Source organism: Myodes glareolus, chromosome X (assembly GCF_982192425.1).
Source record: "Myodes glareolus chromosome X, mMyoGla1.1, whole genome shotgun sequence".
NCBI lineage: Eukaryota > Metazoa > Chordata > Mammalia > Rodentia > Cricetidae > Myodes > Myodes glareolus.
Genome location: NC_142053.1, coordinates 77,829,622 through 77,855,149, shown reverse-complemented (window position 1 = coordinate 77,855,149; position 25,528 = coordinate 77,829,622). Strand labels below are relative to the sequence as shown.

At 35.2% G+C, this 25,528-nt stretch overlaps 1 protein-coding gene across 12 annotated transcripts in view; it reads right to left on the bottom strand.

The window, feature by feature from the left end:
• The window catches only part of Atrx (ATRX chromatin remodeler), a 160,321-nt gene that overhangs the window by 67,941 nt on the left and 66,852 nt on the right, over positions 1-25,528 (bottom strand). For all 12 annotated transcript variants that reach the window (XM_048417796.3, XM_085684635.2, XM_085684636.2 and 9 more), the window contains 6 exons: positions 22,041-25,087; positions 16,020-16,092; positions 5,448-5,581; positions 4,865-5,041; positions 2,843-2,936; positions 1,485-1,587 (listed from right to left, as the gene is read on the bottom strand). In XM_048417796.3, coding sequence (XP_048273753.3) covers positions 1,485-1,587; positions 2,843-2,936; positions 4,865-5,041; positions 5,448-5,581; positions 16,020-16,092; positions 22,041-25,087 — 3,628 coding nt within the window. The remainder of the gene's footprint in view (positions 1-1,484; positions 1,588-2,842; positions 2,937-4,864; positions 5,042-5,447; positions 5,582-16,019; positions 16,093-22,040; positions 25,088-25,528) is intronic.

Here is a 25,528-nt window from a genome sequence, read left to right as displayed (position 1 = left end):
ATACCATTTTATGCACATTGTAATTGTTATTATTGATTAATAAAGCCAAATTTAAGAAACTAAATGTCAGTGAACATGAGGAAGTATAGTGCTTTTAAGAATGCTAAATGATGTAACCAATGTAGAAAAACTACGTGGAAATCTGACCCAGCAATTACAACTTGCACACATACCAGAAACAACTAAATACAGAAATAAAAGCAAATATTTATAGGTATGTTCACAATCGCCTGACTCAAAACAATTAAAAGGAGAAAATAAGCAATGTCCAACAACAGTTGAATGAATACTCAAAATGTGATATACATATACAACAGTTTATCCAGATGTACAAATGAAATGCTGATATATACTACAACATGAATTAAACTTGAAAACAATTCATCAACAAAATAAGATAGGAAGGAAAGCAAGTATTTTATTGAAAAGGGTACTTTAAATGTCAAATTCATAAATCAGAGTACACCAGGAGCAAAATAAAGATCAGACAGAAAAATGACAAAGATCAGTGAGTCTTGGGCTGAAGAGATGACGGCTTGCTGTTCTTCCAGACGACCTGAGTTCAATTCCCAGCACCCATATTCAGTGACTCATAATGGCACCAGGGGATCCATTGCCTTCTTTTAGAGTCCTACCTGCACACACATGGCATTAAACACACACACACACACACACACACACACACACACACAAATTATGTTTGAAACTTCTGAAAAGTCCAGTGGGCCTGAAATTATTGTTTGTGAAAGCAATTAAGGCCATGAAATAGTATATTCTAACATGTTTCCAAAGTTAGTTTGTCAAAAAGTAAAGCCTTCTGGCCTAGGAGATTGTCTCAAGTGAAGGGTAGGTATCTAACATGCATGAGACGCTATGTCAGCACTCAGGAAGCTGACACAAGAGGGTCAGGAATTCAATGCCTACTTCAGAAACAGAGTTAGTTCAAGGTCAGGCTGAACTACATGAATCCTTTCTCAAAAGAGGAAACCATGATCAGAATATATTGTGTGAAAAAAATATTTTTGAGAATTTAAACAAAGAAAAAAAATGAATGAAGATAGTTATGTTTTGGGGCTGGAGAAATGGCTCAGTGGTTAAGAGCACTGACTTATCTTGTAGAGGACTCAGGTTCAATTCCCAGCAACTACATGGCAGCTCACAATTGTTTAAAACACCAGTTCCAGTGGATCAACTACCCTCACACAGACATACAAGGAGGCAAAACACCAATTTGCATAAAAAGGTTATGATTGCATTATATTACAATGTTTTAAATGTGAATAAAATAACATATTAAAAATGAATTAAAGACTCTTGCTAAAGGTGGAAAATAAGAAAGAACAAATGATTCTTTCAACAATAGTAAAATTTAAATAATAAAATGTAATTACTGAATGGAATACAAACAAAAATGGTGAATTTATTATGAAGTATAATATAATGGGTGAATAATAATTCAAACAAACAATAAATGCCATTATTACCTTATTTTCACTGGATGAATCCTCTTGAACTTTAATCCGTCGTCTTTTCTTTTTCTGTTTATAACTCCGCTGATTTTCTTCCAATTCTGCTTTCTTTGCAGATCTTAAGAAAATTTTAAATGTAAAATAAAATAAAATAAAATGCTTCCTGATGAGCATGTACTATTCTGGAAATACCATGCCAGGATCATGTATACGCTGGCACACATACTATACCACTGAGCAGCATACATATGCCATGTTATTATTTTAGTAATAATAAAAGGCACAAATCATAAAATTAAGCATCTTAGCAATATTTAAGCATATACTTTAGTAGTATTAATAACACTGACTTTTTCTGGACACCATTGCTCAAATGTATGGCATGCACACAACATGCCTAAGACCGCGGGGTTTCATTCTCAGCACTAGAAAATCAAAATCAAGCAATTAAAAACATTAACGAGGGGCTAGGACTGTAGCTTAGGTGGTAGAGCGCTGGCCTACAAAGCACAAAGCTCTAGGTCTAAGCCCTATCACAGAGTAAAATGGTGATAGGAAACACCTGTCAACTCAGCACCCAAGAAGTGAAAATAAGAATAACAATGGTTCAAGGTCATCCACAGGTACACAGAAACTCCAAGTCAGCAGCCCTGGCTGGATATATAACACTGCCCACCCACCCCCACCCCCAATAAAACAGGAAGAAAGGAAAGACAGAAAAAGAGGAAGATCTGGGCCTGTATCTCATTGGTAGAATCACTGTCAAAAAACACATAAAGCCCTGAGTTCAACCGCCACCACTATTACAGACTACATATAATTACTTGTTTTCTTAATTTTTATCAACATATATTAATTTGTACAATGTTAAGGGTTTCATAAACACATTTATTCCCTGTGTGTGTATAAGTGAAAGAGAGAGAGAGAGAGAGAGAGAAAGAGAGAGAGAGAGAGAGAACACGCACCAATGTGTAGCAGTTAAGAAAACGTGTAGGCATCAGTTCTCTCTTTGCATCAATTTATTTCTAAGGATAAGGCTTATCAGCAAGTATCTTTACCTACTGAGCTTTCTCACTTTCAAACATTAATTTCAAACCTATATATATACATATGTGTGTGTGTGTGTGTAACTTTATTTGCAATCAATCATAGCCCTTTTTTAGAGGGAGGGGGCCAGAGTACCCATGTATGCAGGGAAACAAGAATAGCTTACAAGTATCGATTCTCTCCTTCCACCACGTGGGTCCTAGAACAAGCTCAGGTCAAACTCAGCAGTAGGCAGCTTTACTCTCTGGGTCATCTCATTGGCCCAATTCCTAACCTTCTTTGCAAAATAAAACAGACATACAAACAAAAAACTGTGTAATACTGACCTTGTTCTAGGCCGCTGTTCATCCTCAGATTCACTGACTTCCTCACTAACTCCTGACTCTTGAAAGTCAGTGTCTTCTGAATCCTCACTGCTCACTTGAATTTAGAAAGAAATGAGTAAATAGTTTTCAAAAGAAACAAAATCCATTTAGTCATTTCACATTAAAAGACTAGAGAATTATATAAAGACCATCAGGAGAGAGACAGAAAGAGAGAGAGAGAGTATGTATTAATAAGAGAGTATATATTACATAAGATATACCAAATTCAAGCATTCAAGCCCATCATGGTGGCACACCTTTAATCCCAGCACTAGGGAGGCAGAGGCAGGTAGGATTTCTCTGAGTTTGAGGCCAGCAATCTGGTCAACATAAGGAATGCCAGGACAGCCCAGAATACATGGTAAAACCCTGAATCTCAAAAAAAAAAAAAAAACAACAACAACAACAAAACGGCCAAAACATGATAAACCATTTAATGAATCAAATGGTAAGGGCTGAACAACCTTAATCAGATCTGAAATGCACTAAAATCTGAAGTCTATGAAAATCAACATATTTCATGAATGAAAACATCTAAACTCATGTGCTAAATTGCTATCAAAATGCAGGTGCACTGGGAATACTGCATAAGTACATGAAGTAGAGATGACACATAAATGAACTTTGTGTTAACAAGGATCCATTTCCCAAAGATCTCATTATTTACATATCAATATTTCAAAAAAGGGGAAACCCACTAAACTAACGCATTTCTGGTACTATGCATATCAGATAAGGTATACTAAATATATATTTATAAATATAAAAAACTATATTTCTATATTAAGATGCAGGTGTTTAGTACTACATGAATTAACAAAATGAGAATTAGCCATACATATGTAAGTAATAATCAAAAGTAAATTAATGGAAGTAAGTCTGGCTACAAGTGAACAAGGCTGTTCAAGGTAAAATGATTATAAACTTTCTGCCAATGAGGATGATTAACAACCATGTGCAGGACACAGAAATCCATGACCCAACGATTCTAAAAGAGAAACAACAGTAGGCATATTGGTGGTTGAAATCAAGACTGATATAATGACTCTATAGTAAGAGGGAGACATAAGACAAGCCAGCTGTTGTCTGTCATGGGTAATTTTCTTCCTTTGTCTGCTTGTATTGCTTAAGCTATTTGTTTGTTTGATTGGTTGGTTGTTGTTAAATGTTTTTTGTCAGCTTGACATAAGTAAGAATCACTTGGGGAGTCAGAAGATCAACTGAGAAAATGTCTCCACTAGATTGACCTGTGAGCAAGACAGTAGGGCATTTTCTTGATTCATGATTGATGTGTGTTGGGGTGACGGATGGTGATCAGCTCTGGACAGGTGGTCCTGAGTCGTAAAGCAGGATGAACAAGCCTTGGCTAGTAAGTCAGTAAGCAAACTGTTCTTATTTCTCTATGGCCTCTGCTTGTATATTCCTGATCAATAATCAGGAATCAGCATTTCTCAGTGATGGAGTGACCTGAGAGTTCTAAGATGAAATAAACTTTTCCCCAACACAATTTTAGTCATGGTGTTTATCACAGCATTAGAAACTTTAAGATACTTCTGGGTTTGTTTTTTTGTTTGGTTAGTTGGTTTGGTTTGGTTTTTCAAGACAGGGTTTCTCTGTAGCTTTGGAGCCTGTCCTGTAACTAGCTCTTGTAGACCAGGTTTGGCCTCGAACTCATAGAGATCTTCCTGCCTCTGCTTCCTGAGTGCTGGGATTAAAGGCATGTGCCACCATTGCCTAGCTAAAATATAAAATACTCCTGGTTTTAAGGTGTAAGACAGGCTGAATTCTAAAACTACAGAGACCATTAATGGCAAAACTGTCAGAGTTTTCTAGTTATGCACTGGGACCAAACATGAGATCAGATGTGTACAGATGCTCTCTCAGGAGCAGTGTTTAAGTGTCTGAACAGATATACTCAAATTTCAATGAGAACTCACTCGCAAAACAAGTATTTGCTTTACAATCAAAATTAAAATGTCTTACCCTTCCTTCTACTTCTTCCTTTGGCTTCTTTATGCTCTTTAGGCTTTGTCTTTTTTTCTTCTCCAGATTCTCCATCACTCACCGTCAGTTTGTATCTCAAAAGTCTATGTCTGTATCGTGGCTTCTTAGATTCTTCGGAATCTGAATCTGATTCAGAATTGACTTGATTTGGGGCATCTAAATAAGAAAAATATATTTTATCAGAATTTCCTTTAAATATATTTTAAAATTATTCTCTCCATTCATGATTAGCATAATTTATGTACCTTAATACCACCACTGATAACAGGTAACTTATCAGCCCCAGTTCCTGACTATGGACTGACTATCCATCACCAGTGTGTGACACTTGAAAGTAAGAACTATTTTGCTTACATGTTTACTGACAGTAAGGGAAACAATGAGCATAACTTACACAATTATCATAATGCACACAAATGATTTGTGATAGTAAAGTTTTAAATATTTTTTAAACTCTCAAATGCATTTACTGAGATTTCTTGGTCAGATAATCTTCAAAAACTAAATGGCTAAGGAAATAAACTATAAATCCAACATGGCAACGTCTCCTTGGGGAGCTCACCCTCATCTCCTGGGGTTTCTTCGCTTTGTTTTCCAATTCTTTTTTTCTCTCCTTCAGGTTCATCATCTGAAGATCCATCCTCATCAGAGGAAATATTGGCTTTAATTTCTTCTAAAAGCATCTTCTTGGCAATTCTTGGGAGTAAAAAAAAAATAAAAAGCTGTATTTTTTGGGGGGGTAAAGTACACCAAATTAAAAACAAATTCTCTGTATCAAAGTAAGAATAAATACTGTCAAACAGACTCTAAACTGCAAGTATGAGACAGGCAAATAAACATGTCTTAGCATGAGCTACCAATGAACACTATTGAAAATGTTCACTGATCATTTGTCAATTCCATACATTTTTTTAATGTACTAAAAACTCTCCGGGATATAGTCTAATTATTTTAACCAATCAAAAGTTGATGCTGCCATCCTCCAGTAACTACCATGTGAGATAGGCTAACAACAGTAAAATTCGCTTATCCAGACAACAAAAGTCCAAAACAAATCTACAGAGAAAGGGATACTTAACAGAAAAACAAAATCTCAGAAAAGCAATGAACAACAAACCAATCTAATAGGAGACAGCACGTCAAACTACAGGATAATATGTTTGGACCTTAACAAAAAGGTTAACCAAAGTAACACCATTAAAATTCAATACTGAAGCAACCATCAACCATTAGTAATAGTCAAGCTGGGGCATTGAAGGGGCATCACTGCCACTTATTATATGGTGAAAGAACACATATTATAACTGAATTTTAAGTTTCAGGAAAAATACAGAAAAATAGCTTTGCTCATACAATTTCTCAAGATGCTTCTAAAGACAAATTTGCTAATAGAAAAACTGTTTAATGAAGATACACCTTTTACTAATATGAAAATACACTACTTGGTAATTTCCAACTTAAACTAAGGAAAATATCTGAAAGTGTAAAATAAAAGCAATAATGAAATTTTTGTACAAGTCATGGTCATGGATTGCTCTAGGTATCCTTTTGTCATATATTTGTAAATCACAGTAATTAATAAAAGAAAAGCTTATAGAATGGTTCACAAAGAAGGTAGCAAGATCCTAAAAGATTGTCATGACTTAACATTTATGAGATAAACATCCATTCGGCAATACAGACGGATTGATTAAGTGAAAATGGTGTTCTTGTGACTACAGAACCTTTGTTTGGGTTGTTTCATTAGTTTTTCGAAACAGGGTATCGCTATATAACCCGAGCTGACCTTGAATTCAGAGAGGCCTGTCTCTGCCTCCCAAGTGCAAAAAATTAAGGATATGTGCTACCAAACCTGGCCACTTTGTTATTTCTTGACTTGAAACCCTTCTCTACCTTGCTTAGCACGCAGTTTCACTTCAATCAAGAGTTCACTTCTTAGTAAGGAGCAGTAATATGGCAAGGCCTCAATTTTGAGAGATACAATGTTCACGGCTACTTACATTCAAAGACGCAGATCAAACAGCTACTAAGCTGAAGCAAAATAGGGAATCACTTCAGAAATGTTCATTATATGCCATTTTGAACTATCTCCTTCACACAGATAGATCAGAAGACAACACAGAAAATCACCAGGAAATGAAGGAAGCCATGGATGACTTTATTTTTCTGATGGTTTCTGCTATGATTTTATAGATTAAATCATCTCAAATTAACTCTTTATAAGGTTAAGGAAGCAAGCTTTGCTCTTAAACATAGGGATCAGTGGCTCTGGCTTGTAATGCATATAGGAAACATTTTCTAAACCGTAGACTAAATAAGGGGTGCAATATTGTATTTTGACAAGAAAAATAACAAGTATCATTTACTTTCATCAGTTTATAAAGAGGATCCACTATATCTTCCTCAAATTCATAAGCCATTACCAAATAAAGGAAAGTTCTTTAGAACTAAAAGAAAAGACCTTTATAGAAGGTTTTCTAAAATCATCCTAAATACATACTAGATCAGTACTTCTCATCAACTAGGAAGAAAATCTTTCTCAAGCTAGGTAACAGAGTCTTTAAAAATGTGTCTATATATAAAACTTGTACATGACGTGTTGTTGCATATTAGATTAGAGTCAGAAAACTGTATTTCACTAAAGGCTATAAGAAGATCTATAAAATCATTTGGGTAAGACAATATATTCTGAATCTACTTACTCCAAATGTCAATGCAGTAACCTGACTTCAGGTTGTGACCACAAATTCAAAGAGCTTTAAAAGTTCATGCTAACCATAAAAACATTGTTAACTGTAAGAAACCACACGATTTTTCCTCTTTCAAATTCTAGATTCTTAAGACTATGTCTAAGTGGGATGTCAGACTATATAAATCTACCTATTCACAAGATTTAGATTGTCAAATACCAAAGGAATATTAATGTAAATAGTGATACAATATGTTAAGTAATAAATTATACAATAAATCACTGAAAATGACAGCACACCCACACATTAAAGAATTACAACTTGTCAACAACCTTCAGTAGTGTTAAAGTGTGAGAAACAATTATGGTCACTTTAGAAGCAGATAAACCACAAATTTCAGAGAATGGTCATTTTTCTCCAAATCACAAGTTAAATATAGAGATTTTTAAGACTAGGGCATTTTCAAACTGCCCTGGAACATTATCTTATCAAAGTAAAATCTTATTTATAGCAAAGGATACTAATAAAGTTGAATAATTTCACATAAATTATAGCTGATGGGGAACGAATGAAGTGGCAAAATGTTGTTAAGCACACATACTGCTCTTTCATAGGACACAAGTTTAATCCCAAGCACCAGCATGATCAGGAAGCTCACAACCTTCTGGAACTCCAGCACTTGGGGTAATCAACATCCCTAGCCTCTGTGGGCACCTGCACACATGTACATATACCCACAATAGACTTATAGATAAAAATAAATTTAAAAAGTAAAATGATTGATGGTTCAAGCCTCATGTCAAAGAATGACTGTTATAATCATAACACATAACATATTCTGCTACATCAGAAAATTATAATTTAAAGGACCTAAGGGCTGAGACCAAACTTCAGTCTGAGAAGAAAGCATGCTGAGGTGAAATGTGTCCCACCTACAAAGCCATCAGTGAGACACTTTAAAGGGAAACTCCACTACCTTAACTCTGGAGTCATGGGCCACAGAGACTTCAAAGACATGACTCGAGAACCAGCTGAGGCTGGCAAAGCATCATTTGAGGCCTTGGCTGGACCCATGCTGGTATGCATGTGATGGATGTATAGTCATGATCCCTAGTTGATTCTGTTTGCTCTGAAGTTCCTTTCTTGAGGCTTTCCAGGACGTTTCTGGAAAATTCACCCAGGCAATAAGGTGCCCCCTGGAATCTCAATGATCAAAATTATACCATGGGACCAAGTAGAGCATTCAAAGCAGTCAGGACTCTTATTGGAAGCATTAAAGGCACAGGCTGTGCCATCCTTGTGGCAGCATACCCAGGCAGAGCCTGATGTAATAAGAGCCTCCATTTTCCTGAAAGGAAGGGAAAGAAGAGAGGAGAAAGCAAAACAATATGGAGGGAGGGTATAACCCCACAAACAATGATCAGGATGATGCATAAGAGAACAGGACTCCCAAGTCCATACAACAAAGACTTCTAAATTACACAGCAAATGCTAAGATAATGTTTTATTACACCTCATCTACTAAAATAAGCAAAAAATGATAAGAAATGAGCCTGATAACACAAAAAAATCAGGAAAACAAAATTATGGAAAATAAGTGAGTAACAAATGCCTAGGTAAAGTGCTTAAACAGGAAAGGAAACTGCCTCCTGCTGGTATGTAAATCAATAATTCAAAAAAAAGTGAATTTCTCTATAATGAACTACCTGGACAGATCTCCTGTACCAGAGCACTTTAAAAAAAGCCATAACAAAAGTAACACAAAATGTTATAACCAGAAGTCCAAGAACATAAATTCTGGTGAGAGACAGCAAATGACAATACTAATGAATGCCCAGACAAACACATCAAAGTCGTTCCAAAAGACAACTATGTGTGTATGCATATACATATAAATGCATCCCACAGTCATTTTATGTCTTTACAATTGAAAGAATCAAAGTTTTGATTTTTTTTAAAAGAAGAGCTCTAAATATAGACATGTCAGTATGTTTTTATCTCTAAAATAGAGTAAAGAGACATCAGGTAATACATCCTACAACTATAATTTTACTATTTAAGAAGCTCTAAAACAAAAAGAAAACTCTCAACTTAAAATTACATCCCTATATGAAATTAACAAAATTTATTAAGAATTGTTGTTCTACATTCTGCATAAAATACAACAGTGGAATATATGGCTGTGAGGATAATATCCTTGTATCCTGCAAAGATTTGCCACTTATATTGGCTTAATAAAACACTGATTGGCCAATAGCCAGGCAGGAAGTATAGGCGGGGTGACCATACTAGGAGAATTCTGGGAAGAAAAAAAGGCTCAGTCTGCAGTCACCAACAAGACATAGAGGAAAGAAGATGGAAATGCTACACTGAGAAAAGTTACCAAGCCAAGTAGCTAACAAAAACAAGAATTATGGGTGAACTTAAGTTGTAAGAGCTAGTTAATAGGAAGCCTGAGCTAATAGGCCAAACAGTTAATAATTGTTACAAGCCTCTGTGTGTCTCTTTGGGACTGAATAGCCTGCAGGACCAGGCGGGACCAAAACTCAGTCTAAAATATACAGCTAATTAAATAAAATCATTGGCTTAAATGTATTTTATTTAGATGACATAGTTTCTGAGTATACATAACATAAAACACACATTATACTTTCCAAATTTATTCGTAAAACAATTCCAGGGCGAAAAGTTAAGGAATGTTTACTATTTTCAGTGAGAAAAGAATAGTGAGCACATATTTTGCAGCAGAGTATAAGGCATTATTTTAATCACTGTCATTTACTTCAAAGTTTTAAAAAGTTTTATAATTATAGAAATTTTTTAACTTTATACTAGTATATTATTTTAATACAACTTCAAACTCCCTTAATGTGAAGTTTTCTATCAAAAAAGTAAATAAGCCATGATGATCTATACCCAAAAATGATGAGTTCATAGGAATTCAGTAAATAATCAAAAGATAAACAACAGCTTCATCCAATCACTTCTTCAATCACATATCCTATAATGTCTGTCATCAGAAACAAGTAGTCCTCTTTTCTTTTGGTAGGAGTATCTGGAAAATTTATATCAGAATTTTCAAAAAAAAATCAAGACTAGCAAAGTAAAAGCTGTGCAAAATTAAGAACTCATATTCAGAGCCCAAGGTGATGGTGCGTGCCTTTAGTCCCTGCACATCAACAGCAGAGGAAAGTGGATCTGTAAGTTCAAGGCCAACCTGGTCTTGACTCCAGACCTGCAAAAAAAACTATATGAATGAATGAATGAATGAATGAATAAATAAATAAATGGGATTGCCCATAGCTACTAATATTTTATACATGGGCAATTCTGCTTAAAATACACTAAATTAGAAAATGAGTATTCCAACTGGGCATGATGTGCACACCTTTAATTCCAGCATTTGGGAGACAGAGGCAGGTGGTTCTCTGTGAATTTGAGACCAGCCTGGTCTACAGAGTGAGTTCCAGGACAGCCAGGGCTACACAGAAAACCCCTGTCTTAAAAATAAACAAAAAACAAATTTTAAAAAAGTCTAAGTTTTAAAGGAATTTTATTGAAAAAATATATATTAACGTCAATACAGGACATTTAGTCATATGAAGGAATTCAATCTTTATTATTCAATATTCTTATAATAAAAACAGAATTAAATGAAAATCATGAATTTAAAACATAAAAAATAAAAGCAAAGGATATCAGGTCAGAAAAATGAGTTACATCTGCTAACACTATATTGTATAAATTTTTTAACCTGGCAAAATATTTCTTATTTGCTCAAAGTCCCAATATCATCAAAGAACAGAAAACAAGAAAGGGTACATTAGTAGACTGTCTAAGCCCTATCCACAGAAGGAGAAAGGTCATCAATACTAAAACTATTTTTTTCTTTGATGAGCCATCTAGTAAAAAAAAAATAAATTTGCTGGCACTTGCAATTAGTTGACTCATTAGCCAGGGGACCCTATTGTCTCTGGCACCTCCACTGACTTCATTGACCATACTTACCAGGACTATCTCAACAAAGTAACGGAAAAGAATTACCTTAAAACTGCTAAATACTCAAAACATTTAACTCCAAAAGAAAAAGGGACAAAATTCCCTATTTCAAATGCTGTTTTTTAACAATAAAGACTCAAAATAATTTTACTAACCAAATGAAACTCATTAAAAAAAGCCACATGAAAAATTTATACACACACACACACACACACACAAACACACACGTATGTATGTGTGTGTGTATATAGAGGGGGGTCAACTGTAAATATATTTCAAATGAAAACTGTAAAGGGATTTGTTTCACTACTTCTACCAAATTGAGATGAGTAACCATCAAATATGTTAATTATACAATAATTAATGGCCAAGAATCATTATTCTCTTCTCAAGTAATTAAGCTGCATTAAAAGTATAAATCATTCATTAACAGAATATCCACATCATGCTGACAGGGCAACAAAAAATATTGTATATTGCCTAGATTGAAAGGCAAAACCTATTGTCAAATGATACAAGAGTTCCAACTCTCCAAGAGTACCAAAAACTTCAATCAATAACTTCCATACCAGAGTTTGCATTTATGAAAAAATTAACTTAGTGCCGTCTATAAGAATTCTAAGAAAAAATTACAACATTATTTAAACCATGTACACCTTCAACAATTAAAAAATGTTATGTGCCAGGCAATGGTGGTGCATGTCTTTAATCCCAGCACTGGGGAGGCAGATGCAAGTGGATCTCTATGAGTTAAAAGCCAACCTGGTTAGTTCCAAGATAGCAAAGATTAACACAGAGAAACCATGTCTCGAAAAAACTAAAAAGGGAAAAAATATGTGCTAATATGTTGAATATACATTAATTAATACTCTATTACTGAGTGAGGCCCCCTGACAGCATTAAGTTCTACAATATATACAATTAGAAAAGTTTTAGTCAAGAAGTCCCCAATCATAATGAAAAGAAAAGAATCACAAAGCATGAATCCACTGAACGTTCCTAATCTCAAAATTTTGATATGCTGTGAAATACTTTAGATTTGTAGATCTTCAACATTTAAACGGTAAAGTCTTGCTAAGTAAAACTGAAAAATCTGAAACACTTTTGCTCCCGAGAATTTCGGCTGAAAACTGTAAAACAGAAGTTTTTATCGATTGCATGACGTTTTTTCAAAGCAAGAACCAATTTAAAACTAAACTAAAGGTGGTGCATGCCTTTAATCCCAGCACTGGAGAGTCAAAGGCAAGCGGATCTCTGTGCGTTCAAGTGTGGTCTACAAAACAAGTTTCAAGCTAGTCAAGGCTGTTATACATAGAAATCTGTCTCAAAAAATAACAACAAAATAACTAAAGGCACAATGAATCCTTACCACACTGGCACAGTCATATAACTAAAATAAACTATAATTTAAAAAACTCTTGTCAGGCAGTGAAAGTGGTAGGTAACACACATCTTTAATTTTAGTAATTGGGTAACAAAGGCAGGCAGTTCTCTTTCAGTGTGTGTGTGTGTGTGTGTGTGTGTGTGTGTGTGTGTGTGTGTAAATATATATACATATATACCATGAGCTATATAGTGAAACAGTTTCAAAATCCAACCAAGAAGGTATTATCATGATGATGATGATGATGTAAAGCCTAAGGTGGAAAATCTGAGTTAACTTGTCAGATGCATAAATGTCAAGATTTAAGAACACTAATTTTTTCTTATAAAAAAAGATCAGAAAATGATAGCTATCTGTTTCAATCAAACCGTATCTGGTCAACTAAATAGAAATGTACAAACAGGACGATTCTATCTAACTCACAGTGGTCTACACTTACTTTCAAATGTTAAACTGACAAGAAGTATTTTATTTAAAGTAAAATGTTGAAAATGTAACTTTTTAATGATCTCAAAAGCCTTATTTTTATTATCTCACTATCACAGCTTTAAAATAATAAAGTAAATAAAAAGAATTGCCTATTAAGCCTTCACCAAAATATAAACATATGTGTTTTAGAAATTTAAAGTACTGACTTCCTTAATTTGAGGAATAAAAGAACTTCTTTGGCTTACAAACTAGTCCATTTAACTTTATTCTAACAAAGACCTATAAACTTTATTTTATTTTATTGACTTTTCAAGGCAGGGCTTCTTTATGTAACATAACAGTACGAGCTGTCCTGGAACTAGCTCTGTAGACCAGGCTGGCCGCAAACTCACAATGCTCTGTTTGCCTCTGCCTCTCAAGTGCTGTGATTAAAAGCAAGAACCACCACCTCCTGGCCTTATAAACACTTATGAAACATACATCATAATTAAAATTAAATGCTTAAACAAGAAAAAGTTTTACATAAATTTATTGCATTCAAGGTTAAGCTTTTATAACAATACACTATTTACCTCTTCATAAACACCAACACTGGACATAAATTACAATACTACAAAAATAGCAAAATGTAAAAAATCTATACACAATTTACACACAATTATACAATTGTGTACAAATTTAGAATTACAATATGCTTTCTATCAAGATACATCTTGCTAAAAATATGAAACTGAAAGATTTAATCATGATCTTCAGACAAATTTTTGAAGGTTGCTTAGAGCATGCTCAAATCTGTTCAAGTACTTAGTCTGAACTAAAACAGTACAAAGAGGTATCTGTATCCCCATGAAGGAGATGAGGAATAGCTAGCCCATGCGTATTAAGATGCTTCTTTGGTATAGTGGCTATTAAACAAGTTATAAATTGTAAATTTTATAAAAGCACATTAAAATGAGTATAAAGATATGCTCAAAAAAATTCAATTACTCTCCAAAGTATCCAGAAGAGTTGCAGTTTTTTAAATCACAAATTTAAGATGGAATCAATGAGACTTTTTAATAAAATAGTTGTCAGTTAAAAAAAGGTAAAAATCAGAGAATTTTAGAAGTGAAAATGTTAATTTTTGACAAGCTATAACAAAAAATATACTTTAATAACATTCTTAATTGGTGACTAAATATAAAAGCTCATCTCTCACAGTTAAAAAATTACTAATAACTATTAGTAAAAAGATTTTGTAATAACTACTACTAATATCTGAGGGCTTGTAATTTATATGAAAACAGCAGCATATATGAATGGAAGAATTCTAAAAGAAAATCAAGTTCTAAATGCTTTCATAATCTAGCCCTAATGGTGTATACTATAAAACCTCTGGACAGACATTTGTAAGAGAAAAACTAAATAGGGAAGCAGAGACTGAGTCTCTGGGTTTACAATAGAGCTCTGATTAACTGTAGAAGTAAGTATGGTCTTTCACCCTAGTTAAAGTATTCAGTCTACTAACAGAATGTCAATGGCTGAAACAGAAATCTGTCAGCACTAGCAAGACACAAACCTGGGAAGAAATAACAGATGCCCTTAGAGAACTTGGTTCATCTATCACAAAATTATGACAGCAAGTATGTATTATTTTCAGTTTCTTAATACTAGAGCTTTCTATTGGAAATAGATGGTCATTTTCATGGTCTTTACTAAAATCGTTTTCAGACTATTGCATATTTTTTGGTATCAGAATTAAATAGAAAATATTAATTTTTCATTGTTAGAAATAAAAAATTATGACAAAAATTCATATTCACCAGCCCAATATTACACAATTAATTATTAAAAGGTTAGAAGTTGACCATCTACTATACATACCAGGCTATGTTCTCATTAGGACTACTATCCTAAAGAATAGAAAATGTTTAAAATGTATGCAGAACTATGTCAACTATGGTTAATATGGTTAATATATGTTTAATTTACTCACTGTTGTGACAGGGTTGTCTTTTTTTTCTTTCAGTCACCCTTTAGATAAGGATAGGTAACTGTATAGACTTCACTGTTTACATTTAAACGTACTGTTTAAGTTTCAGTGAAATTAATAATGTCATACTATATACTTCTATTTTATTTGGGAAAAGAGGTTAAAATATGAATCGGCCTAGATACGTCATCAACTGATACTTAGTTTGAAAGAAATTTTCTAAGCTTAAATATATGAATTTTTTCATTCTTCACAGGTCTTCATAAATAGGACCACCATGTTGAATGACAAAACAATAATCAAATATAGAAATGTCTGTTCTTGCCATTTATTATGATTTACTTGCATCAAAAGTTAATTTGTCAAAATTGAAAGCCTCAAAAAATGATCACATTTTACATGGAAACATAAAATTGACAGTTCTTTATTTATAACACACCCTAGGCTAGGTGTGCTAATATTGATATTTATTTTCTTTTAAGGTTTCTGAGCTTTAGCCCATTTTCTGGCCTTTCTTTCAAACTTGCAAGAAGACTGGCATGAGTCTTTCTAAGGCAGGGAACTCCTGGTTTTTACAACCTCCTTGCTGTTGAGTTATTGCTGTCTGCGCCCATGCCTAGGGTGTGTTATAATCTTAAGTCCTTACAGATGGAATCATACCTATTCTCAGGATCATTGTCGTCGTCGTCATCATCCACTGTGACAGGCACTGATTTAGATAAGGCTTCATCTCCTTGGGAGAAAAAGTGTACTTGAAATTAGCTTTGAATTATCTATACAAGTAAAGTTGTGTAAAATAAAACTGAAACACAACAATGCTAGAGCAAACTAGTAGGTTCTATACAAAACTACTGAAATATAAATAAGTACAAGGAATGTTGATAAAATGCATAAAAGGAACTTTATGAAGGATCGTGTGTGTCTGAAGGTTCCTTTCAAAGCACAAGAATTTTAAAGGCCACTCTTTTTACAAGGGCTGATTAGTTGCCATCATTACCTGTAGTTTGTTACAGTAACTGTATTAATCTACTGAAAGCGCAAAGTTAACCAGTGTCTACTATATCTGGATTCACTAAAGAATAACAAAACTGTTTCTATTTTGATAGTGCCAAGTAATAGAAAAACAAACTTTGAATCGGTATAAAGCCTACAATTTGAGGTACCCAAAAAGACATTCGAGCACACTAAGACTTACTTCATTTTTAAAAGTTTTTTATTTAAAATCTAAGGAGATAGCTGAGGCTGTAGTTCAGCAGCATATCACTACTCTTTAATATTCACAAGGTCCCAGATTCCACTGCAACATAGCAAAAAGGGAACAAAGGCAGGACGACTGGAATTTGTGCGTTTCAAAGTACAGAAATTTTACCTTAAAAGAACAACTTAAATATTAAACTCTAGTTAATATTATGAATGCCAAAGCACTCATGGTTACTTATGCTGATGTTCACTATTAATCCACAATTAATTCAATATTATTCACTATTAATGTACGGACAATGTCAAGGACAATACATAGGGGGAAAGGTCATAATAAATACCAATCTCAAATTAAGCAAATTAATTAGTAATGGAGAAAAGGAAAAAAAACTCTACAGTGAGGAAGGAAACAGGTGTTATAACAATGAAACATTTAGGCATTTTTTGTTGTGTTGAGGTTATACAGAGCAAACACAAGAAAAACCAAAATAAATAAACACACACACACGGGATGGAGAACAAATGTATATTCAACTATTGAATTAAGTCAGGTATGGTGACTCACAACAGTAATCTTAGCAATAGACAGGCAGAGGCAGAGGATCATAAATTTGAGGCCAGCTTGGGCTAACAAAAGTCTAGGCATGGTGGTACATACCTTTAATCTCAGCACTGAGAATCAGACACAGGAAGATTTGTTTGAATTCAAAACCAACCTGGTCTACATAGTAAGTTCTAGACCAGCTAGTGTTACATAGTGAGACTTGTCTCAAAAAAGAAACATGAAGGGGCTGGTGAGATGGCTCAATGGTTAAGAGCACTTGCTGTTCTTCAATAGGATTGGAGTTCAGTTCCTGGCACCCTTGTCAGGAAGTTCACAATTGTCTGTGAACTCCAGCTCCAGGGGATCTGACACCCCCTTCTTCTCTGTGGGCACTCACACAGTTGCAGAGACACAAACATACAAATAAATAGCAATGTTTTCCAAACCTATCAAAATCTAATAAATCTTCAATTTCCTGGACTTGACACTGTATTAGTTACACAAGTTATCACTAGTGAGGAAATCCAGTAAAGGGGATATCTAAGACCTTTTTTCCCTTATTCTTTGCAACTTTTTCCACAACATAAGAGAGGAAATGGAGAAAAATATATATAAAGAACAGACTTTGGGCTAAGTAATGTAGCTCAGAGATACAGTACTTGCTTGGTGTGTGCAAAGAACTGAAACCTAGTACTGAGGAAGGGTGGACAGATACCTACAGATTTCAGGATAGAAGCATGCTAACTGTAGAAAAGCAAAAATAACTCTCAGGACATTCTGGTAAACATACCACTGAAACAATATTAAAATAACATATTCCTAGCTGTATTACCTTCATTCCCTCCTTTTTAGAGGCAGGATCTCACTATTTGGCCCTACTTGATCAATAATTTGCAATGTCATCCAGAACAACTTCAGATCAATTACAATGATTCCTTTACCTTTGCCTCTGGAGTGCTGGGATTATAAACCATTAACTCCATGCCATCCGATGTAATCCCCTTTACTGTCTAAATATTGACCTAAACTTCAAAAACAAGTTCAAACACTACAAATTATTCTAAATTTTTTCCTAGAATACTTAAATAGCTCATTTACCATTACAATACCCATTGTGGCTTTCTCAGCTTTATTTTTGATAGCTTTTTAGGAGTCAAGGAATCATTCTTTTTGTTCTGTTTTGCTTTGTGTTTGAAAACAGGATTTCTCTATGTAGTGAGGCAGTCCTGGAACTCACTACATAAACCATACTCACTACATAGCCCCATACTCAAGAGATCCAGGCAGTCCTCTGCCTCCCAAGTGTTATGATTAAAGGCATGCAACACTACAACCCGGCTTAAGCAATTTTTTTAATCACTGGCTTGTACCTAAGTTTATCTTGAAAAAAAAACAACAGTATTTTCTGCATAGTGTTTATCTTCAAAACCTTTCATATTCTATTATGTTTGCATATTTCTATTGGTAGGATAAAATTCCTAGTAAATTTATATTCTATTTTTTATTCTAAATATTCCACTTGGTCCTAGCAAATTTATATTCTATTTTTTATTCTAAATATTCCACTTGGTCCTAAGAAGTTCACAAGCAACAAGGTTTATTTCATCAAACTGTTGAATGATTAGCATCTGATTAAGAGACAGATACTCAAGGTATTTTGGATATATAACCCTACCACCTAGTCAGTCCATGTCAAGGTTCTATTGGCCAAAATGGAACAAAATTGTCTAGGTTAGTACTGAATTATAAGATTACTGGGAAATGCTTTCATTGTGTGTTTGCCACGTATTGCCAGCTTCTAAGGTCTAATGAATAATAGTACTTATTACACAAAATATTAATAATTCCAAACATAAGACAGATAGAAACTTTCTGTTGGCCATAGTGGTACAAGCCCATAACTTCAGTACTCAAGGTAGAGGCAGGAAGATTACAAGTTTGAGGCTACTCTGTCTACATAGAGCAGTGAGAGCTGTATAACAAGAGCTTGTCTTAAACATCATCAAAAATAAAGTAAAATGAAATAAAATAAATGATGGGTCTGGAGAGATGACTCGGGAGCGAAGGGTCAGCTTCCCGACCCTTGACTTGATGCTTTCACTGCTCTTGCAGAAGACCTGTGCTTGATTCCCAGTCACCACATAGTGGCTTCCAAACTTCTCTAACTCAAGGTCCAAGGGATCTGAAGCCTTCTTCTAGCCCCCAAGAGCACCACGTAAAAATATGGTGCACAGACGTACATGCAGGCAAAACACCCATTAAATACCAATTTAAAAAAGAGAAATAGGTCTAACATGTCAAATCACTCAGTGGTAGTGCATTTGCCCATCACACATGAGAGGCCCTGAACTCCCAATATTCCACACCCAGACCCAGAGAGGGAGAGAGAGACAGAGACAGAGAGAGACAGAGAGAGAGAGAGAGAGAATGAATGTTGTTTAAACTCAAGAGAGAAGACAGACATTTTTGGAAATAAATTTAGTAAAATATTTTAATTAAATATGCAGAATTCACCAGGGAAGTTATTTAATTGCAGAAGCCAAGCTTGCAGTTTAAGATCAGATCAATTACCTATGATTTGCTAATGATAACACTCCGCACAGTAATAAGCTAATAACAACTTTTCATTCTACCAGACTAATCTTTAATAGGGATTTTACCAACTAACCCGCTAACTAAAACAATTTCTATCAAAGTAACTATTACACTTTGCATTTGTTTAAATTATGTATATATGTCTATTGTATGAGTATATACATGTTTGTACATATGGCCATGAAGGCCAGAGAACTAGGGCCTCTTGGAGCTAGAGTTACAGGTGTCTGTGAAAAATAAAATGTAGGTCCCAGAATTGAACTCTAGTTCTCTAAAAGAGCAACAATATGTGCCTTTTTAAAACTATTGAGCCATCTTTCCAGTCCCTAAATCCATTTATAATACAAGTCCACAATTCTGAAGTTGAAAAAAAAAAACCTTATTTGACAGGAAAACCTGATCTGAAATGCTAATTCCTCTGTGTTAATACTCAAGTATTTCATTTGTGGAAACACTGTTTAATTTTGTGGCATCACATCAAATCTCTTCAAGAGTTTTTTTTTTAATGCCCCATACATTTAAAGCTTTTTTTCCCCTCAAAAATAAGACTGAACTTAGTTTTATTTAGAAAGTTGGAATAAATGAGAAACTCATAAGTAATAAAGGGAAAATTCTTCTGATTTTGCCTATACTGGAAAGTTTTCTAAAAAAAAATCTATTTATATATTTAATAATTCTAAATATTGTTGACATTGTCTTAACTAATTAAAAATAAATACAATTAACCAATACACATATACCAGTCAAGTGATTTTCTTAAAACTATAATAAAAATTACATGTTAAAAATTTTTTTCTAGGTATTAAGGACAAACTGATTTAATTCACCAGGGTGGGGTGACTTTGGGATTTTTCTTTCTTCCTTTATTTTGACAGTGTTTTTAAAAAAGAAATACCTTTTCATATCATTAGATACTAGTTGATGAGGAAAAGGATTATAATAAAGTAAATTCCAATTATTTAGATGTTCAGTGCTAAAGCATTTGTCTAGTGTACAGAAGGGCCTACAAATGATCACCTCCTGATATCAAAACAAATTATTTTAGAGAACCAGATGTGGTTATTAGAAAAAATTAGGCAGTGACCAGCCTTAGCTAACTTGGTTACACTGAGTTCAAAGCCAACTGTGTATAAATGAATCCATCTTTAAAACAAAATATGTCAAGGAATTTGATGGGACACACAAAAAAAGATGTTTTGATTTAAATAGGAAAATCTCCTAGCAAAGCAGTCAAAACTTTTATATGCCATATTATAGCATTATCAAGCACTCCCCACCACTGCATGAATACTTACTAAACTATTGACACTGTAAGCAGCCTCACAGAATGAACACACACTGGTGCCCCCTCAAGTTGACTATTGATAAAGAGATCCCAAGAAATGGGAATTTCCCCAGAAATCTCCAATTTCCTTAGAAATCTCATGCTAGAAGAAGGAAAAGGCTAGGATCCTGGAGCTAGCCAAAGAGAGAACTTGTTTCTACCAAAAGAGGTCCCACCGGTCTATCAACTTGTCAAAATACCTTGGAGATGTTAGCTTCAGCAAAACGTACACAAACTGAAATCATAGAGAAAAAATAGCACTGACCATGCTCAAGGATCTCTGTCTGTCTCTGTCTCTGTCTCTCTCTCTCTCTCTCTCTCACACACACACACACACACACACACACAGAGCCATGAAACTTTCCATATTTTAAACAACAAAAACAAACCAACAAAAATCCCGTCTTGTAGGAAAGACTGACTAAATGATAGACCAACTGGTGAGTCAGTGGCAAGTGGAACGACACCTTCACCAGGAGTGCTTAGATGTGCATGGATCATCCTGGCCCTCAACAAACTTTAATCTCACCTCACTTCAAACATAGCTGGCGGACGGGAGTTAACTGAACCTCTATCCCTCTTTCCATTGTGGCCATAGTGAGGAAATATATTTTGACTTTTTACTCTAAATTTTGCTGTTTTAGTTGGCCCCTGGGAAACAGCAGCTAGCCAAACAACTTGGCTTCATGGGATACAGACTGTAGCGCCAGGTTTGGTAACAACATCAACTTGATTTTATTTCATAACTACTGCACATTATTCCAAAAAACACTAAACACTCACAAAGTAATTCCGCTGTTTATCCAACAAACTTGGGGTGCTTGACAAAGAATGCTTGAAATGCCCTCTAATGATGGCATAGAAATAAGAGAAGTATCTATAGTAAATGTCTAAATAAACTTTAAATGGGTTTTTCCTCAATAGTCGCTCTGAATTTCACCTTAGGAAAAATTAAACAATACGGTTATCATAGAGAGGGACAGGTTACAAACCCTAAGCTGAGATTTACTCTGCATACCTGAGGACTGACAAAATCCGCTGTGTGAGGGCAGCACTAAATTCTCAGTCACAGGCTTGATTTTCTGTTCATCACTGCTCTCGTCGCCTGCAGAATTCTGATCATCATCTTCTAGATCAGAAGACGAAGAAGTAATGTCTGCTTGCTTCCTTTTAGTACTTGTTCTCAAGGACTTTCTTCTTTTATCCTTGGCATTGCCTATCTTCTTTTTGGCTGAAGTTCTTTGTTTCTTCCGCTTTTTATTATCTTCTGAACTTCCCTCAGCATCAGAAGACGATGAAGCACTCCGGATTTCCTTGGTATTTCTCTTGGAATTTAAACTTCTTCTTTCTCTCGATTCAATTCTTTTGGGTCTCTTCTCGGTGGAGTCACACTCTCCTTTCAAGGAGTATTTCTCAGTATCCGAGGATGAACACTCTGGCCTCTTCCCTGAACCCTTTGCAGCCAAGCTGGATTTTTTCTTCTCTTTCTGAGACACTCCATTCTTGCTCCTTTTCTCTTCTGAAGAGTCACAACTGTCTCCTTTGCCTGGCAACTTATCAACACTATCAGATACATCTTCCTTCTTTTTGGAAAACTTGTCTTTCAATTTTTTGCCTTTCTTTTCTCCATCAGTTGTGCCATGCTTATTTGGCTTTATGCCTTTAGGAAAATGGCCAATTTCTTCTCCCTCCTGCAACTTCTCAATACCATCAGAGGAAGACTCATACTGTTGCTCAGACTTAATTGTTTCTTCCTTTAGGTCGGAAGTTTTCTTTCCTTTTGCTCCAGTTTCCCGTCTCTTCTGCTTCTTCTCGCCTTCCGAAGATTCATCGCTGTGCTCTTTCTTTGGAAATCTATCAGCACCATCAGATGAACCACTCTGTACTTTCCTACATGCTCTGGTTCTCGCATGTTTACTCCTCTCTTTAGTTTTAGAAACTCGTCTGTCATCAGAATTTCCATCCTCCTCTCCGCCGGAAGGCTTTTCCGCAAAATCGGAGGAAACACTTGGCTGCTGCCTTGCACAAAGCGCCCCGCTCAACTCCATGGCACTCTTGTCTTTCTCAACTGAACCTTCGGCTGCAGATAAATTCTCTCCCTGTTTTTCAGTGTCGCCAGTGTCGTCACTAGACAATCCTTCTTGTAACGTCTTCACCCTGGCCTGCCCTTCATTATCCACTATGTTTTTGCTCTGTTTTTCATCTTCAGAAATGTCACATTCTTTTTTGCCTGAAACACTTTTTTTAGTTATTCTGGCAGTCCCAATTCTGCTCATGGTTTTTATCTCTCTCTCTAACTCTGAGTCATAGTTAGAGGACTCTGAGTAGCTTTGGCGTTTCTTTTTAGAGATAATAGAGGTGTCAGTTGACTTTCCTTTTTTAATGTCAAAGTCTGACCCAGAAGTAGAATTTTTCCGTTTCCTTTTTCCATTATCGTCGGTTCCTGCTTCAACTTTATGATTCATGTGTGTTTCATTAGCGTCAGTGTCTGAAGAAGAGCTGTGCCCCATCTGGCTTACCTCCTTAAGGACTGCTAGCATTTCATCAGAATCTGAATTCTGATCCACAACCGTGGGTTGCTTAGCTTTGGGCACCTTATGAGGTTTAGGGTTATCAACAGCACAGTCAGAAGAATTTCGCTTATCCTTTTTTCTTATCGGAACTGACAACTTTTGTTTCTCTTTAATAGATTCATTACTTTCTTCATCTGAATTCGATATTGCAGGGTTACTTTCTGTTTGTCTCCTCAAGGGTGTAGTTTTTACACGTGGAGATCTTCGAAGATCAGATTCTTCTAAAAGTAATGCAACATCATTTTGAACTGAACGCTCATTATCACTATTTTCCTCTTCCAGTCCACATTTCTCTGAGTTGGGGACCACCCCAGAACTTTTACGGCCATCCTTCTCTTTTGAAACTTCCTGAAGGTCAGCACCTTTAATTGGGGAATTAGAAAGGGAAACAGGGGTGAGTTTAACAAATAATTCCTTTCTTACTTTCGCTGCCATTTTTGACTTACTACTTCCTCTGCTATCTTTTGAAGAAGTGGTAAGTTTTAGAGATGAGCCCTCCACTTCTGGCACAGTCCCACTGTGGCCATGTACTGGATAATCAGCTGAACACTGAACTTCCATAGCATTCTCAAGGCTGTCAAATATGTCTTCAGGAACTGAGGAAGGAACGGACACAATGTCCATGTCTAAGTCTTCAGAAGTATTAGAAGCTCCATACTGAGATCCATCTTTCCTACTTGAACTCTTATGTTCACCACTAGTACTTTTATTTGCTTTGTGCTCTTCTCTTGGGATGTGCTCACTGCCTATGACCTTAGCTGACGATCTAGCATCTACCTTTAAAAGATATTTCTTCTCTGTAATAGAGGATTTGTCCCCCTTTCGCGCTTTTGTTTCAGACTTTACATCTGTGATTTTAAGCTCTTTGGTATTTTTCTCTTTGTGCACAGCATCCAAAGCTCGGATCTCTGAATTTAAATCTTCTTCCAATGCAAGATGAGTCTTCTTGATATCAGCCAACACAGATTTAAAAGCCTTAAGCTGACGTAGCTTCAGAGCAGGACTCATTTCTGAATTATCTGCTGCCTGTTTCAGAAACTTAATATAACTGGAGTTCATGTTAGATGTAGTCTCAATCAGCTTCTTTGTCTTCTTAGTCAATTCTTTGGGCACAGTGAGTGCTGAGTAAGTGCAGGTTACAGAACCAGAACATGGATCCTCTAGCTTCTTTTCTTCTCCATTACAACTAGAACTATTCTTCTTTGGAGAAAATCTGGATGTTTGGTCACATACTTTGCTACTCTTTTCACTGTCAACTTTTATCTTCTTCTTATTTTGTTGCAACAACTGTTCTAAGTTTTCAAATACGCTGTTACATGCAGTGACCAAGTCCAATAGAGGCTCGGGTTGACATATGTAGCAATACCATTGATTGTTTTCATCCAGTATTGTAGATAACTCCTTTCGACCAAGGTTGCGCAAGATGCATTTCTTACAGAAGGCATTATGGCAAAAGTCGCAACAAATCAAGTTCCCACCTTCTGCACACCATCTGAAATGGTTTAAGGATTAAAATGTTATTTCCAGTGAAACTAATTTTAATGTCTTTATACTGGCAAAAAGAATTTAAAATTTCCATCAGCATTTTCAGTGGTAATTTAGATCACCTCCTTACTTTTAAAAGAAATGTAAAAGTAGACAAACAGGTTTTGTGGACAAGACAACCAACAACTAAACATAGCAATGAAAACACTACAAAAGATGTAGTTGATAGACAGATGGCCCTGGAGTTAAGAGAGCATAGTGCTCTTGTAGATGAATGAAATTGGGTTCCCAGCACCCATGTCAGACAGCTCACAACTGCCTGGAACTCCAACTCTAGAGGAATTCAACATGTCTGGTTTCCAAGAAAACCTGAACACACCTGCACAGACCCACATGCATATATACTTATAATTGAAAAAGAATTTTTAAAAGTAATTAAAAAATAATT